The following is an 18,298-nucleotide window of genomic DNA, read 5'->3' as shown; positions in this document are numbered from 1 at the left end:
TGCATCATTTTAGTTCCGTCTCTGTCTTCTCAATTCAATATTATTTTATTTCCAATACAAAAATACACTTTACGACACTACACAACAAACGATACGTCATATATTGCCATGAAAGTGACTGATTTTTTTATGGTTTTCCTACAAGTCTTTGCGAGTTCAATTGGAAGATTAATGTAACAGCAATTTGTTATAAAAGAAACTTTGGGAAATGTATTTGATTCCTGACGCGTGCACATTCTTGATCACGGGAATCCGCTGTTGTTAACTGGTTCGCGAAACTAGTGGGTCAAACTACTGCCTCAACAGTTTCGTCAGACCAGAAGCGTGCGGTATTTGGTGAACGGCGATGAATAAGTTTTACGCCGCAGGATGTCGAGTCGGCCGTATGCAAATACAGCCAGCTTGCTTGCTTAGCCTCGCGCGAGCTGACTCTCGCGATTCTCATCGACTTGCGACGTGCATCTATAGCTTAACGGAAAAGTTGTCCAGACTTTTCAGGTGGCTCTTCGGGGTAAAGGAGCGCTCGTGACAGGCCTCGATCACACAGCAGCAGGAGAAGGAAGCTAAGAATCCGGAATGCTGAATCAACTCTCGTTACTCGGACGTACATACACACACGCACATCACGTTCAACACAACCCACACACAATCACAGGTCTCTCTTTCTCTCTTTTTGTGCAGTTCCGCCTACGATAGCTCCCTTTAGCTTTAAAAAGGACCTGTCGGAGGGCCTGCGCGCTCAGGTGACCTGCATGGTCGAGAAGGGCGATCCGCCGTTCACGATCATCTGGTCGAAGGACGGCGAGCCGATTTCCGCCTCCGGCACGTCGGCCGCCGCCTACGGCTCAGCCGCAGCCGCCGCGGCAGTTAACGATCCCCGACAGCACTCGCAGACACCCCCGGGGCTGCGCGTAACCAACATTGACGCCCATTCCAGCGCCATAGTTATCGAGCGCGTCACCGCCGCGCACACCGGCAACTATACTTGTCTGGCGCGCAATTCGGTGGCCGAGGTCGTTTGGACGGCCGAGTTGATCGTTCGTGGTAAAGTAAAGAGACCGCAACAAATTATCGCACCCGCGGAAAAGAAAGTCGCACCGAGTCTGTGTTTTTGTTTTCTTTTTTCTCTATTTTTCTCACGTCTGCACTATTTTGCATTTGGCAGCGCACCACTGTTTTCGCGACGATGCGACGGCGCGGAAGTGAATGAACTTGGAGGGTTATAAGATAGAAAGATATATAATTACAGATAAGTTACTTTAAAACACAGTAAAATTAAATTGTGCCATTTATGCGCGCGGAGCGTAATTTCAACTTTCAAATTATCTCGACAAATGAGAAAGTGTGCGCGCGAAACTTAAATGTCTAAATCTGAGTATAATTAACATAAACGGTACAACTTTATGTATCTCGCTGCAAACTTTCTAGTTATATTACTTATCTTAACGTAATAATAATATTCTAATGTAGACATAAAGTCCGGTAAATTTTTTATACTCTCATGATGTCTCTGATCGTACAACTGACATCGCGTCTTCTGGGATTAACTGAACTTTTAATACACGCGATACACGTGAAAATGAGCAATAAATCACAGCGATGAAAATTAATTTCCTGGCGATTAGATAGATAAAAGAGATGTATGAAAAATGCGAGCTTCCAATTGTGATGTGCGCGTCACCCTCCGATACATTCATTCATTCGGGATTGTTGCATCGTCGTCACGTAAGCGCAGCCGCAGCCGCAGCAGCAGCAGCAGCCCCCGCAGCAAACGTCCGTCCGTCTGTCCATCGGAAAGTAGCATGATGCGAGAATCGCACTCGGGGCTGCGCTCGGGTTTTGCTCCGAGCGGATATCCGGTTATCGCGATGAGAACATCGAACCGCGCGTTCGCTTGCTCGCGCGCGCGGAATTTGAACACAGTCCAGCTTTTTGATCGAAAATAATATCCGTTCCGTGAATTATGGCACGTACACCGCGCCAAATGAAACCTTCGCTCATACTATATATACGTTGTTGTTAGCCATGTATGGAGCTGCTAATGATAGCAAAAATCGAATCGATCGCGGACGTCTATACAACAATAGAGCTCATATCGCTTGCTGGCGATGTGATAATCGCGATCGTTAACTGTTGTTGGGTGACGTGTAATTAACTGAAATGTATGAACTCCCGCAGAACATGTGAGAGAGATTGCGGGAATTTGATCTGAACAGTATTGTCAGAAATTTCGATATAATTCAAGTTTTACGTGTACGTAATACACGTGCTTACTCATTTCTTTTAATATCTATATATTTCAGTACTTATTTTCTAATTTTTTTACGATAAAATCAAGTGAAATATTTCGGAATAATATTCTACGCGAAATTTTCCCATTAAAATTCACGAGAGCCGTGTGCGGAATTTTTTTATACAAGCATATCGCGTGGCGCACGCGCTAGCCGGATATTCACGAGAAATACACGGCAGACAATTCGCCATCCGGATAGAAACGAGCAGCAGCACAGTTCGGATAAACGCAGCTCTACGGTTCTTTTTTTTTTTTTTTTGAGACGATACGCGCGCGAAAGGACGCAGCAGCAGCAGCAGCAGCAGCCGCCCAGCCAGCCAAACCGTCGTTGCACCATCGCACTTGAGCACAGCATAATATAGCGTTATTTCACCTCCCTTACGGTCACGATGTATATTTTTTCTATCTAGATATGTATCTACCACACGAGCGCACCGTCCAACTCGCACCTCTCTCTTATCCGTCTTTTATCGCGATAATTAAGTAGATAAGTACTGCGATCGCGCATACACATATACACACATACACACAGATACACTCTCTCTCTTTCTCTGCGTCGGACGCATTAATTTCACCGGTGTCAAACGCAGAAGTGCCCGACGCTTTGATAGTCGAGACTAAGAGGAAGCGCGGCGAAACAACAATACATTTTTCTTCAATATTTTTTGATATATTATTGAAAAAATTTTAAATATTATTTTTTAAGAAATTGAAAAAAAAACAACACTCTATTAATTTATCAATTGGTAGTACGACGTTAGAAATCGCAGAATTAAATGTAAAGATATAATGGAATTAAAAAAAAAAAAGAAGAAAAAGTATGAAAAAATGTACAAAAAGCACGAGAAATAGAATTTTGAGCGTGTGTCGCGATTCAACGCGATCGCAGTAACCTGGAATGAAAAGTGTACTGCATGCGAGGGCCAATGCGAGGCAACTTGACGAAATTCGGCTTCGCACATATAGCACCAATTTCGTCTTGAGCCACACAGCGAGTTAGACGAGCAAGCAGCAGCACCAGCAGCAGCAGCAACAGCAGCAGCAGCAATCTCGTAGTTCAATTTGGAGCACCGAGTCACGTTCATTTCACCCAGCACACGCATATCTGCACTGACACGTTTTTCAAGTTATTTTTTTCTCTTATTTGGTCCTCCGAGCACCTTTAATTCCTTGGCAACACTGACTATCTCCCCGATACGACGTTCGCATTCCTCGTTTTTTCTTCTCATCTTGTTTCTTTTCTTTTCGTTTTTTTTTTTTTTTTTTTTTTTTTTTTTTTTTTTTTTTTTTTTTTTTTTTTTTTTTATCTTGCTCTCTCATATCGCTAAAAATACATATGCTACCTATATTTATCCCGCCTTGCACCGAAACGAATAAAAACCGTCTTATTCGATCCGAACGTTTGCCGAAAGTACTGCTTCCCAAATACGAAATCGCTACCGAGAGCGGAAGAAAAAGGAGTGATCGAAGTGAAGTTACATGTACTGGATTTCTACTTTTTCTTATTTTATTTAAACTAATCAAGAATCAGTTTAGATGTTAAAAATACACATATATGTAAGACAATTACAGAAGTAACGAATGCAACAATTGGATTATAATAAAAATATATATTTTGTTGTTAGGCAAAGTGTCTTTACATATATATGTTTTGGATATTATTTTTAAATAAAATAAATAAAAATCTATTGTTACAACTATTTCAATTATTTTACGGAATTTTTGTTAGCGCTTTTCTATAAAAAGAAAATAAATTTTCTCACATAATAATCTCTTCCATAACAATATGATGTGTATCCTTCGTCCCGCTCAACTCTTCAATTATTAATCACAATCGAACGATAATTGCTTGCAAACGCATAAATACACGACGCTTTATGCAAATGAGCGTGCGAATAATTCGGTGCGCAAACGTTCGGATCGGGTGGAACGCGCATTTTGCGCACTTTGTGCATATATTTGTACGCAACAATTGATCGTGCACATTCGTGTATGGTATTGGATTCGCACAGCACCGATTTATCGATACATATTACGTGTGTCGTTTTGTTCTCTGTGGTTATCGCGCGCTGTTTATCGTCGATATTGTTTTACCGTTTTGTCGTCGCTGGGAAATTCTTTCCACCGCGCGCACGTTTAGCACAGTCATTTCTCTCTCTTTCTTTTTCTCTTGCACTTGTCTCCCCTTGTTCTTCCTTAACTTAGTCTTCCTCTCGGTCTCTCTTTCTCAGTGTGTGTGTATGTGTCTCTTCCCGTTTCTGTCACGTTGCGCGCGAGGCAGAGAGACAAAGAGGAGGCAATCCGCCAATGCGTTTGGCGGACAGTCAGTAATTTTTATCAGCAAAAGTTTCGCGCCGTTTATCCGCAACCCCTGAGAGAGCACTTTCCTCTCGCGCGCGCGTGCGCGCTTTCAAATCCTATTTCTCTTTACTCTCGCGGCAGCTGAAGTAGAAAGTTGCAGTAGGCCAATCCTCTCCTCGGAAACTTTTCGCTCTTGCCTCGGCGCAGTAAGAGCTTAGGGTAGAGAAATGCGCGACGATGTCCGGGAGAGAGCGTCTCCGTTTTCTACGTAAATTTACTGGATAAAACGTGGTCGAGAATTAGAATCAGAAATTATTCAAAACTCAAGAACTCAGAAGTAAACTTTTTCGATAAACTTCGATTTTCTCAAGTTGACAAAAATAGATAGACTTTTTTTTTATGCCAAAAAGAATCAAATTAGCAAGTAAAATAATCTTGTTGTAATAATTGGAATGTTTCGTTCGAAATTTTCTTTGATGAAAAATGCGATTTTGTTATTTTATTTGCGATTAGCATGATCGATCGCGCGACTTCCGGACCGCGTCGCTATAGTCGGCCGCCGCATGTCGAGATCTCTGGCAATCGATTAATGATCGCACATTATGGATCAGTGCCGCCACGCTGGGTGGTGGAGCCTCAGGACGCTCGTGCGTCGGAAGGGATGCCGCGATTGAGTCTGCATTGTCACGCCGACGGATTTCCGCCGCCGTTGGTCACGTGGAGGCGCGGCAGCGGCAAGAAGCCCGGCAATTATCACGACATAGCGAGCCACGAGCACATGCAAGATCTGAGGATACACTCCAACGGCTCGCTGGTGTTCGGCCGTGTGCAGGAGGACCACGAGGGTTTCTATCTGTGCGAAGCTGTAAACGGCATCGGAGCTGGACTCAGTAAAGTCGTGTATCTCACCGTCAACGGTACACATATTTGCGTAATATATTTAATTTTATATAATTAAGTGCTGTTTTAAAGAAATTTTATCATTTTATTAGTAGAATAAACAAGTAAAAAATATATATATATTTCTCTCTTGCAATGTGACAATGGTCTCTTTTGTCTCTGGCGTTACGCTGTTATAGAAGAAATTTTAATAATGAGAAATGTAATTTTTTATAATAGATACGTAGTGCATTTTCCGTTGTAAATTGCAGTCACTGAAAAACGCTTTGCGCTAAAAGCTTTGAAAGAGTAAAATATCTCTTTCTGTCTCTCTCGAATTTTCTTATAAAAGGAATTGATTTTTTATTAATTGGTGATTATTTTTGTCTGTCGTTTGCATCTACATTATTATTAATATGTTTCCTTTCTTCGGTCTGATCGATTTTCTCTTCTCTATTACTTTGTTGTTAAAAACGTAAAATCAACAAAAATATCTGATTTTGCAACCGCGCGCATTCAGAAATATTACTACTTTGTACTTACTGTGCTACTTTGAACAACTTGCATCGACATCACATATGGACCGTTTCTTGACGCAGTTCCCGCACATTTTGTGGAAAAGCATCGCAATCAAACTGCCAGATTAGGCTCGAACGCTTCGTTGCGCTGCGAAGCAAAAGGCGACCATCCCTTAAAGATAGCCTGGAAGAAAGCCGGATCTCAATTGGATCCAAAGCTTCCTGATTATCGTTACACTCTAAAGGAAGAGAATACCACAGATGGTGCCGTTAGTATTCTCAGCTTCGTCAGTACCAGTCGCGAAGACAGCGGAAGATACTTTTGCGTCGCATCTAACGGTTACGGTCGCGACGAAATGACAATTCATCTTTACATACAAGGTACGTGAAGTTATTATTAATAAACATTTGTTGTTGAGATTTTAAGAAAAAAATCATAAATTATTTATATCAAATTATAGGAATTTCCGAGAAATAAGTAAAATTTTAGAAAACACCTGCGTGTCAAAAAATAATAACAAAAACACACAAAAAACTTGTAACGGAACGTTTATAATTGCTTGTTTTTTTCCCGGAAATGGGGGGATATTATCAGTCGTGTGCACACATGGAGTTATTGCAATGCGAGCTGTATAACAATGAATGCCTTCGGCAGTTTTGGTCAGTCATATGTTTGTGCGTAACGCTATTCCGCTTGAATGTAATTATCGTAATGTATACAGATACTCGACAACGTGCTCGCGTCCATTTAATTTAATGTACGTTCGCGCAAGTACGCACACGCCGCGAGACAGATGAGCCGGCAGCTCGCGGCTCTCTACGTGTTCTCCAAAATGAGATACGCTTCCAGCGGACGTATTGCGCCGGATAACCCGTGAAATATGCATAACGTGGGGACGTGAACAATCGTACCGTAACTGAAAATTATTCCGTCGGACGCGCTGACGCTGACGGAATTAGGCGAAAATTTCCAACTAATTACCGAACTCTAATTTCACACTGCGAATTTTAATAGAGGACACGACCGGACTCAAATATGACTAAAACGATTTGAGAATTGCATAACGTCAAATTACGTCAAATTTTTCGTGATATATCGTAGCAAATAAATCCTAAACTTTTAGGAAATAAGTAGATAAAATGTATAAAAAGTACATTAACAGTCGATAGATAAATATTACAAATGTGTTCAAAGTCTTCTTTACAATCATCATTTATACTAATATCATTTTTACGATTAACATAATTTTCTTTAATGTTATCAAATTTTGTGAATTATTACGGGAAAGTTTATCATGAAATTGTATTCGTTTGGGTGCAGAGCCTCCCGACTTTCCACGAAATCTTCACGTGATTGAGAAAGGTAGTCGTCACATCAATCTGGGTTGGACCACCAGCCAAGACGGAAACAGTCCGATAACTCAGTACATAATCGAATACAAAACCGAATCGGGTAAGCGTAATCATATTTTGCAATCGACTTTATTAGGGCAATCGAATCAAATACACTTTGATTACAAAATATACTCATCTGTCGGTCTTAAGTACCAAAGAAACACGCACGTTTTTGGATTTATTTCATGTTTTTTAAAGTTACATAAAATAATCGCCTAATTGCAGAAGTGTGGCACGACCACACAACGTTCCACACGACGGTGCCGGGCACACGTGCTCACGGCCACGTGAGCGGCCTGCGTCCTGCGGTCACTTACCAGTTCCGAATGTACGCGGACAACGAGCTGGGTCGGAGTCAAGCGAGCGACGTAGGTATCGCGCGCCAAAGGCATTTACAAGTCAAATCTCTCTTGCGTTTTCCGTCGACGTTCGTTTCAGCGCCAGCACCACTTTGCCTGCTCCAGTCGGCTCACGTTCTCGCGCGAGAATTAAAACAATTGGGACACCGGTGTGTGTCGGCCAGCGAGGTGGATCGATATTCGCCGCGTGCGGGAAAAAAAAAAGAGATACTCTATCTCACTCCGAAACGAATCTCTCTCTCCGTCGCCTCTTCTGACGGATGTGCGACCGCATCGTTGGCCTGGATTTAAATCGCGCTGCTCTTTCGAGCGTATCGGACCTTCCTGCGCTTTTTTCCGCGGCGCTGGAATTCGCGCTTAAAGAAGCAGTCGCGACGTTTTAAAATAAAAAAAAAGAAAAAAGAAAACAAAACTGTCGGGCGCGTCTAGTCGAATTTATTCTGTCTTTATAAAATCTCTTTAAAAGATTAAAAAAACACGAATGTCGGACTTCTCTCGCTTTTAATTTCTATTTTTCGAATGAGTTTTGATTCTACGTGAGCTTTACAAGAGTTTTTATTAATTTTAATTTTATGGCTCTTCTGTAGTTTGAATTCATATTGAAAATATTGAAATAGATTTGAAAAAACCATTTAATTTTTAATTGTCAAAAAAAGAATATTTTACACACAGTGAAAGTAGTGAAAATGAACAAATACAAATACTCGTCGTAGACGAGTTGCAAAGAAATTTCTTTCAATATTTTTAGATTTTGGAAGCGACCACGGAAGGGGAGAAGCCGGGTGGGCCGCCGCGAAACCTTAAAGTAGACCCCATCAGTTCTACCGAGTTCAATGTCACTTGGGATCCGCCCGATCATGATTTATGGAACGGCGAGATACTTGGTTATCACGTTGGCTACAAGGAACACAGGTAACGACCGAAAACAACGCCGTTATTTTAACGACGCGCTCCCAACAGATAGAAGTTCGTTTTTCTATTCACACACAGCCTCAGTTGGAACTTCAACTTTCTGGATTTTGGTTTCCGAGCTGATATCGCGGAATTCACGCGCCATTAATAAACGACGAGCTATCTCGGGGTCAGTCATTTATTCGCCAGCGGCAACGCTGACAAATCCCTGAAAAAAACTTTACGAGATTTTTTTGTTCGTGTTTTGAGATTGCATTTCGTTACATCGCTTCAGCGCGTTCTGTTTGTCGCAAACTATTTGCGAATATTGATATCAATGTACATATATATATATCTTTTATTTTATTTATTTCATAAGTATTGTTTTTAATTACAAAAGTATATTAAAATTCATGTCGTTGCTTTTTTTTAAATGTGTCATTAATACATGTCTACGTCAGCTTTACTTTATTTTTCGTCACTAACATTAAGTTCACCTATTGAACTTTGCTCTAACTTGAAGGTTAAAAGGAGACACTTGACACCCTTCCGGCGAAACTAATTAATCACACTGGCTAGATGTAACGAACACTATATTATCGCGAAACTCAGGTTAGGGGCGGAGCAGTACACGTATAAAACCGTGGAAAGACGGATCTCGACGGCGAGCGTCGCACTGGGTCTCGCAAGAACGTCCATGCCCGGACGACAGCACCACTTAACGAACTTGAAGAAGTTCACACGTTACAGCGTAGTCGTTCAAGCGTTCAACGCTCTCGGTCCCGGTCCCATGACGCCAGAAGTTGTGGCATCCACACTCGAAGATGGTAAGCAACTGTGAAAACCGATGTCTATTTCCATATCGTTAAATTCTTGTCACAAATATAGCGCAAACATAGTTGTGACACAACCACAGAACTCGTATTATTTAAAATGCAAACTGATATATGCGTCGATACAATTATTTTAAATATTAAATATATAATTCTATACAATACAGCATGGCGCAATAATTATATTCCGGTACAACCGGAAAGGCTAATTACCTTTAAGAAACTAAATAAAAAATGTAGAATAAATTGTTTTTCGTATGCAGAATAGTGTTTGAGAAAATCAACGTTAAAATTTGAAAAATTGATATTGTATTTCTTTTTTGTTACACTTAATTGATCTCTAATAATCTTGCGTACATTATCACACATATTGATATTCAAAAAATATTCAACAATATTGAAATTTGACGCTTTCGCGATGTGGTAGGAGAATTTCTAAAACACCTACCAAAAAGCAGTTCAGATTATTCTTGATGAAGTGAGCTGAGAAAAGTTCATAAATTGTCAGTAAATGAAAGAAAACGATGACACTAATAAATTTCTAACTCAGAAATTATTTTCAGAAATTCTATATTAACTTTTTTGTTAATGCTATTCATTTAGTGGCATCACGATTTGATCTTATTTTGGATCATGAATATCTAAGACGAGTCGTTCATCAATACACGTGTATTTCGAGCGCGAAGAAAATTAACATATTTTCAGCGCGATCGATGTTCGAGGTCAAACGTTCGATGGAGAAGCGGAGTTTTCGTCTAGGTGTCTATTTTCGTATCGCGATTCGACGAAGACCATCAAAAATTCATGAAAAGAATAATATTCACGCCTCCCCGCGTGAGCCTATCACGAATTCCGCCATGAATAGCAACTACGCGCTGAGGCCGCCGCGCGCATGACTTCCGGTTGTATAAATAATAAATTCAGATGCGGCACTCGCGCGCGCTCTCACAAATAACTTCTTTAATCTTATCCTTGCCCCGCCGGATGGTAGAACCGGCAAAACTTTCCAAATGTACTCTGATATTTTCGATCGCGTGGGCAAACATCATTCTAGATCCTTTTGCTTTCCACTCGAGTTCGAGTTTTTAAAATATTCGACGCGTATCTATAGTCACGTCGCCCATTAATATGCCATCGACGTTTTTTAAATGCGATGCGTTCTACAAGTATCGTTTACATTTCTCGAAGATTATTTATTGAAGCCGGATAAGATTATTTTCTAACTTAGATGTCACAAGAAAATGTATTCTATAAAATCTGTGGATAACGACTATATATACATACATATTTGATGTCATTTTTTAGTTATTTTAAAATTAATTTCTCTGTGTATGAGAAAAGTTTTAATATATAATCTTTTCTTTTTTCCTCTCTAAACAAAATCGTAAATTATTTTCAGTCCCGAGCGCTCCTCCGCAGGACGTGCGCTGCACGGCGCTTACGTCTACGTCCTTGCAAGTCTCCTGGGATTCTCCGCCCGATTCCAGCCTGAATGGAATTTTGAAGGGCTACAAGGTCATGTGGGAGAACACGGACGCGCTGGCTGAGTCCACAAAGCCAGATGTGAAGATTACACCTGCCTTAACGTGTACCATTCACGGCCTGGATAAGTTCACAAATTATTCAGTTCAGGTCTTAGCATCCACGAGAGCTGGTGACGGTGTCGCCTCGACGCCGCTTTATTGCGTGACCGCCGAGGACCTTCCGGAAGTGCCGGCTGGCATCAAAGCTGTAGCTAGCTCGGCCACGTCCATCATCGTCTCGTGGCAGCCGCCGCTTAAGAGTAACGGCAATATTACCCACTACAATGTGCACATTCGCGGAGTGGGACTTGATTGGCACCATTTTGCCCTGCCGCCTCACGAAACCAGCTATCACGCTGAGAACTTGCACAAGAGAACTCAATACGAGTTCTCCATCGCGGCGGTAACCAAAGTTGGCGAAGGTTCAAAGACCCCATCTGTCACCGTCTCGCCTTCCAGCGAAGGTACAAAATTAAGTTAAATTACTTTTTATTTAAAGTCTCGTGAAAAACTTGTCGGAGATCATACTTTTTATTAATTTTTTCATCTCAAAATATATTATAAAGATTGTGCACATGTTAAAAATTATTTGCAGTCGAACACAATAAGTGTGTCAAGAGACTTGTAATATATTCAGAAGATTGTACGAAAGCGCGCAAACAAGTGGAAAATATACAGCGCTTTGCGCTCTTAGTCATAGAACTGCGAGTTGCTGAAGTTGCTTCTCGCTAGTTGGACTAGTTCGTGAAAGTTGCATTTCAAAGTGCCGTTAATTTGCCCATTGAACAAACATTTCCGTTTCTTGCACTAAGTGAATTGTCTACAGTTAGCTGATAAACGAGATGCTAAGCGTTATTTATGCTTGTTAATGAGATGCGCACTTTTTTTTATTTTTTTCTTAATCGTCTCGGCAAAACTTGAGAGACTTCGTCTTCGAGATTTAGCTGACTTAACTGACGAGTGCGATTACCTGTGTGAGTCGCATCGCGTTCTTACGATGAGTAACAATACTCTCGATGCTTTATTGCAGTACGCGCCGCCATATATTCTTTCGGCACGGTACTTGTTGTACCGTGGAAGCAGGATGTGACACTACCTTGCCAGAGCGTAGGCAAACCCGAGCCCTCGGTTATCTGGAAGCAGTGGGGCCAGATAGTCAAGCCATCCGCCCGGGTGTCCCTCCATCCGGACGGATCCTTGCAGATTATCGATCTTCACAGAGAGGATAGCGGAAATTACACTTGCTACGTAGAAAATCGTCATGGTTCCGATCAAATAACTCACCGTTTAACGGTGCAAGGTGAATTTTTATTATTCAATGCTGAAGACATACCGAACGCCACGTACGTATGTTTTCTATTAAAATAAGAAAGAGAAAGAGAAAAGAGACGAGTATTTTTCCCTCTTTTGCTTCGTAAAAAACAGCTTATGTAGCGCTCTGTGTGTGATTTCGGCATAAAAGAATTTCTCAAATAATATAAAATAAAAAATAAAACACTCCGAAAAATATCTTCTTCTCGGAAAGCTTACAACGCGTATAGTGTCGAAATGTGCCACAAGAGCACGATTCTTAAACCAATATTTGTCTTACCCAGTCCCACCTGCGGCGCCATTATTGCATGCGACCAGCACCAGCAGTAATTCGATCAACGTGCAGTGGAAGAACGGTGACGACGGTGGCTCGCCGATTCGTGGCTACATTCTTCATTACAAGCGCGAGTCCGGCGAGTGGGAAGAATTTAAAGTATCGCACAAAGTAAGCAGCTTCGTGCTGTCGCGACTCTGGTGCGGCAACGATTATCAGATGTACCTGACGGCGTACAATCGCATCGGCATGGGCAGACCCAGCGAGATCGTCAAAGCGACCACAAAAGGCTCGAAACCGGACGACTCGCCCGGTACCGGCGACAAGTTCGTCACCGTCAACGTCTCGTGGATCACCCTCCATCTCAGCATGTGGAATGACGGAGGATGTCCCATAACGTTCTTTGAACTGGAGTACAAGAAAAGCGGCGAGGGCATTTGGACGTTGGTCTCGAATAACATAGAGGTATCAAAAATAATTTTCCCTCAATTTTATTTATAAAGACTAGGTCGCAGAGGCGCACATGTAACATCGAACAAATTCGATATTTGTCCAGGTACAAAAAACATACACTCTAAGCGAGTTGCAGCCGGGGACCACTTATGATATCCGGATAAGAGCACACAATAACGCCGGTTCGTCGGTGGCCGAGTACAAGATAACAACATTACAGCTACATATCAGCACGACCATGTCCAGCATCGAGATAGATCATTACATCCCGCAGCATACTTCCGTGTATGCGGACTTGAAGCTCATCGTGCCGCTGGTGTTGAGCTCATTCGCAGTTATTGCCGCAGCTGGCGCTGTCTTTTATTGTTTCCGCAAACGTAAGTTTACGTGTATTTTAATTTAAACTATAAATAAATAATAAAAGAAGTTTTTCACAAAAATAGAAACAAATTGATAAAATTGATCAAGTTTTGAGTATCAGTCTGAAGAAAAAATGTATTAGATTGTTCGAAAAGTACGTGACGTTTTTAATGAAATTCAAAAGCTCGCGAACTTTTCGAACAGTCAAGTATTGTTTCAAACAAAGTTACAAAATCCATAATTGCCAGGTCCGTTTATGGGCGACATCGGGAGCTTGCATGACGCTCAAACCGCAGCCGCTTTAGACAATAAGCAGAATATGGAGCAGCGCGAACAGTATTACGCCACCGTACGTAAGCCGCTACGTTCGCCGATACACGAGATGGCCACGCTAGAGAAAATACCAGGTGAGATAGAAAGACGCGCCGGTGAGATCGATAATCGAGCCCTATCTATCCGACAAACGACCGATAGCGATAAGAAAAGCGAGAATAAGGCTCTACGAAGAAATCGAATTCGCGTGAGGGGCAAACGATTGCGGCCCGAAACCACTATTAACGAATCGCCATTAAACATGCTTGTAGAATATTCGGAAGATATCTACCCGTACGCCACGTTCCAGCTGGAGGAAAGCGTTCCTGCAGGAGGCGACAGCCGCTGCAATTCTGCCGCGCCTCTTCAGACCTTTGTCTATCACGATCCTCGTCTCTCCACTGCCGATACCCTTCAGTTACGAGAGGTATCGTTCGCCGATCTACTGTCATTAGAGTCGCGTTCTCGCCGCACGTTTTTTTATCTTTGCGTATCTTAAGATTTGAATGTTGTTTTATTCTCTTTAAAAATCTTATATTTGAGATAGATGAGAAAAATCAAAACCAGCGACAAACGTGCAGCGAGAAACGTTGGGCATGAGCCTATATCTCTCTCATTGCTTTTACCATTCATCCTCATATGTTCCCGGCTTTGTTACACCTACGATAATCGCATGTACACTTTGATCATCGCACCAAAATCACGGCGCAATCGGAATCCTTAGCTTAGATCCACTGTGTGGATATTTAGGCAACTCGCACTCGCATGTTCGGTGTGAGTTTCTCGTCTAGCGCGCGATCAATGCGAAAAAACGTATAATTGTGAATTTTGATTCGCATGCAAATTCTTCTGAAATCGTTTTATTACATTTTTTTTTCTTTTTTTTTTGATAGTCCACACAAAATCGTGATTAAAACTCAACGCTACATCGCGTTACATGACTGCTGGTCCCATCTCGCGTCGTTTCGCAGCCATTCCCGAACAGGTTTTGCAAATCGAGAAATTGCGATATATCAACTATAGAACAGAGTAGAACTATCGAAATCGAACGCTGTTCGCCATTTACGCATATAAGTCACTCGCCGAATCTCGCCGTAGCTATGCTAGCTGTAGCATAAGACTTCTTTCATGATTCATCGCATCGCTCCCGTGGCTCCTAGTTCGAAGTAGAATAGAGTTTCTGTAGAGATGGTGACAAAAATTCATTACGTTATCATAATTAAGTAGAAAGCCAAACAAATGATCGACAAGCCATTCTAAATAATTATTACATGCAGAAAAAAAAACAAATTTTTTTTATACTTTCTCATGAAACAATTCTTGAATGAATCTTGATTTATAATAAATTTGAATTGATTTAATTAAATTTGAATTATGTAAAAAATACATATACATTAAAAAATCTTTTATAAATTAAAAAAATTGTTTATTATACAAGCAAAATAGTTTTAACTTTTTCTCATAAACAGAGAGAAATGTGTAAATTTTTTTGAAACAATTTTCTATCAAATATTTTTATATTATTCGCAATCTGTCTGTTTTTGTGTAATATTGATGAATCCGCGGTGAACGTTTTGCTTTAGCGTGATGTACGTCCATTCTCTTCGAATAGATGAAATATTGATTCGGTCAGGTCGAAACGTCATGTCGTGCGATCCGGTCTAAGGGATCGAGATGCGGCGAGGATACGCGACGTGCGCTATCTCATGGAAATCAATTCCGTCTGATTGCAGTCGGATTGCAACCGGTACACTAAGATGCGCGGAGGCCGTTCGTCCTCTGCGCCGTTGCACAAAGCGCACAAGGTCAGTCAGGGCAAGTCCGAGTCGGAAGAGTACGACACCCTGGGCTCGGACAGCGACACGGAAGTCGGGACCAGCAGCCGAACCGAGTCTTCCAATCACCTCGTCGATTCGCACCACTCGGCATCTGCGGCCGACTCGCGCGTCCACAGTATGCATTTTCACCTCTTTCTCTCTCTTTTTGTCTCTGTTCTCTTCAAGAGGAGTGTAGCAATAGGAATGCGAAAAGCTTCTGAATCTATAGAGCGAAAGTTGTGCTTCTTTTTTTTTTGTTCGATGAATCCTCGTTAGAAATTGAAGTCAAGATTTTCAAAGATCCTGGCTACGCCCCTCTCTGCTTTCAACTTTCGACATTTTCGTTCTCTTCGATATATCGCGAGCATGGAAAATTGATGTTTTTCTGACAAAATGTGTGACATATTTAGCTTTCTTGGTTGCAGTCTTGCCTGTTGTATGAAGTTGTTATGCGCAGCGCAATATAGACGAGGTGCTCATTGTGAGATAACAAGTGCAAACTGTAATTAATTATTTATGTTGGGCGAGTCAAGAATAAAGAATTCAAGGGAACAATGATAGAACGTTTACTTGCAGACTTCCTGTACCATGGACCAGAATCTAGCACGTCTACAGAACCCTCACCGATTTTTGAGAGAAAATCGTTTCCTGGAAGGGGAAGACCCAAGTAAGTTCAATTATTTTATTTAATTTTTTTTATTTAATTATTTTTACGTCAATTCTGCAAATTATAACAAACAAATCTTTTTGCATTCAGGATGTTACAGCTGGCGCGTCATACCGAGGAGGCCCGTGCCAACTTCGGGCCAATCGCCGGGCTTGGCCATCCCAAGCACCAGTCGAGCAATTCCTGTGCCAATCGGGACCAGGAGCGTGACGGATCAGGAAACAACCTGTTCGTCCCCAAGCTGGACCCACCCTCGGGTTTCTCCGACGCGTTTGAGCTAAGCGAGGCCGAGTGCGATCTCGATCGCGGTCACACCAGCCAACGAAACGTCCGTGACTTCGTAATCGCGGTGTAAATACGTGTAAAAGCTTCCGAGATGCGCATGCAAAAAAAAACCCCGTCATAAAGTTACAAAAAAATAATAAGAAAAAAAAAGATAAAATAAGGAAAAAATCATCACGCAAAAATTTATGCGAGTGCCGCGGTCCGTCGTTTCGTTAATTCGGATTGGCGCATCGTCAGCCATTTGTAAGAATTACAATAATTCGACGTGCTACTTCGTCCTGCTCCTGGCCTACATCGATAAGAAATTGCCAATTTTTGAGATGTCTATCAGACGATATATCTTGTAAACTGCCATCACGGGCGTTTTTCGGTTTTCTGCGAAAAACCAATACATTGAGATTATTCCTTAAATCAATTTAAGTACTTAGGATGTAATACGATTAGATAAACGATCGAGAACATACCATGGCAGAGTGATTGTAACGTTAAGTTTAACGAGAGACTATGAGCCGCCATTTGGTTCCGCTTGCAGAGCAACGATCGCCGCCGCGGTACGAGATCGGCGCTCATCTCGAAATTTATCTCGCATTGTCCGAGTGTAAGTTGAGCGGAACAGGTCGAGCTGCATTGTTGTTTGTTCTATATTGTGGCAGAAACACGGTATCGATTCGTAAACTGCCACGTTTGTTCCACTCCGTGTAATAATCCTAGTTAGTTAAAATGGCGGCGCTATGTGCGCGTGATCTATATCCACCTCAGATTTCTTCCCTCCGGCAATGTATTATTACTTGCCACAGATGCCAAAGTACATAACACGTACACACGTGCACGCGTACATACACACGATACACTCCTTTAATTATTATTACGATAGCAAAAGTATAACGCGCAAACGCGCGCAAAGGCTGTAAAAATCTAATGGTAACTGCCATCTTGTTCTATTACGAAGCGACCAACGACTGTGAAAAACAATTTACAATTAAAATTAATCGAGATACCCGCGAACCGTTCTCCAAATACGGTGAAGACACTTACTACTATATGTGCATATCGAAGCGAGCAATACGCGACTTCCGAGCGTTTCCCTTGTCTTCCACAATCATTCGAATCATTGAATATTCGTTCATCGCACAGTCAAAAGTCGTTCGGCACACATCATTGATCCTTTTTCTCTTTCACAAAAAAGTGTTGCATGTTTGAGCGAAACGAAAAATAATGCAGTAGAGCCGGATCGTCGTTCGTCGTTTCATCTTACATACTGAGAGACTGACAAAGCATTGTAGCAGGTTTACATCTGACATTTGCCGCATGATACTTTTGTCGTAAGGCTGAATAGTTATTATGGAAAAAAAAAAAACGTTGAATAGATGTTGTTAAACAGGGATTATTATGCGATAAATGTCAAGCATAAACCTAGTCTTAGTAAACAAATGTGTTATCAGATAGTATAAACGTAACAACAAAGAACATAATGTCTGTAAGCTGTCTATTACTACTGTACACTATTGTTATATCCCACTGTACCTCGCTCAAAAGAAAAACATTACACGCACACATATTCAAGTCCCAGCCGCCTTCCTGTCAGATGAAAGCAAAACTAAAGAATAAGAAAAAAAGAAGACATATATAAGACGACATAGTGTCAGCGTGCGTCGATTAACGATCGACGGACCCCGAAGTTGATAATGACGATGTGAGAAATTAATGAGAGACACGAAGAGAGAAAGAAGTTACTGCTCGAGTGTCGTTGTCACTGCGAAACGCGCGCGCGCGCGTGCGCGCAGCCTCCGTGATAATATAAGTTGTCATCGAATCAGTTTAGCGTGT

General features: G+C 41.6%; 1 protein-coding gene across 2 annotated transcripts in view; it reads left to right on the top strand.

Moving 5' to 3' along the window:
* Nucleotides 1-16,559, top strand: part of LOC109858186 (Down syndrome cell adhesion molecule-like protein Dscam2) — a 128,808-nt gene extending 112,249 nt beyond the window's left edge. For both annotated transcript variants that reach the window (XM_020435216.1, XM_020435226.1), the window contains exons 11-26: nucleotides 682-1,044; nucleotides 5,206-5,511; nucleotides 6,073-6,372; nucleotides 7,313-7,444; nucleotides 7,612-7,754; nucleotides 8,494-8,657; nucleotides 9,249-9,463; nucleotides 10,869-11,456; nucleotides 12,023-12,292; nucleotides 12,588-13,042; nucleotides 13,134-13,407; nucleotides 13,639-13,797; nucleotides 13,975-14,129; nucleotides 15,436-15,655; nucleotides 16,096-16,186; nucleotides 16,277-16,559. In XM_020435216.1, the coding sequence (XP_020290805.1) occupies nucleotides 682-1,044; nucleotides 5,206-5,511; nucleotides 6,073-6,372; nucleotides 7,313-7,444; nucleotides 7,612-7,754; nucleotides 8,494-8,657; nucleotides 9,249-9,463; nucleotides 10,869-11,456; nucleotides 12,023-12,292; nucleotides 12,588-13,042; nucleotides 13,134-13,407; nucleotides 13,639-13,797; nucleotides 13,975-14,129; nucleotides 15,436-15,655; nucleotides 16,096-16,186; nucleotides 16,277-16,541 (4,100 nt within the window). In that variant the 3' untranslated portion in view covers nucleotides 16,542-16,559. The remainder of the gene's footprint in view (nucleotides 1-681; nucleotides 1,045-5,205; nucleotides 5,512-6,072; nucleotides 6,373-7,312; nucleotides 7,445-7,611; nucleotides 7,755-8,493; nucleotides 8,658-9,248; nucleotides 9,464-10,868; nucleotides 11,457-12,022; nucleotides 12,293-12,587; nucleotides 13,043-13,133; nucleotides 13,408-13,638; nucleotides 13,798-13,974; nucleotides 14,130-15,435; nucleotides 15,656-16,095; nucleotides 16,187-16,276) is intronic.
* Nucleotides 16,560-18,298: the final 1,739 nt, after the last annotated feature.

The sequence above is a fragment of the Pseudomyrmex gracilis genome, unplaced genomic scaffold (genome assembly GCF_002006095.1).
Source record: "Pseudomyrmex gracilis isolate BER0280 unplaced genomic scaffold, ASM200609v1 scaffold_6, whole genome shotgun sequence".
Classification (NCBI taxonomy): Eukaryota; Metazoa; Arthropoda; class Insecta; order Hymenoptera; family Formicidae; genus Pseudomyrmex; species Pseudomyrmex gracilis.
The sequence above is the reverse complement of the archived record's forward strand: the minus strand, read 5'-3'. Positions and strand labels throughout refer to the sequence as shown.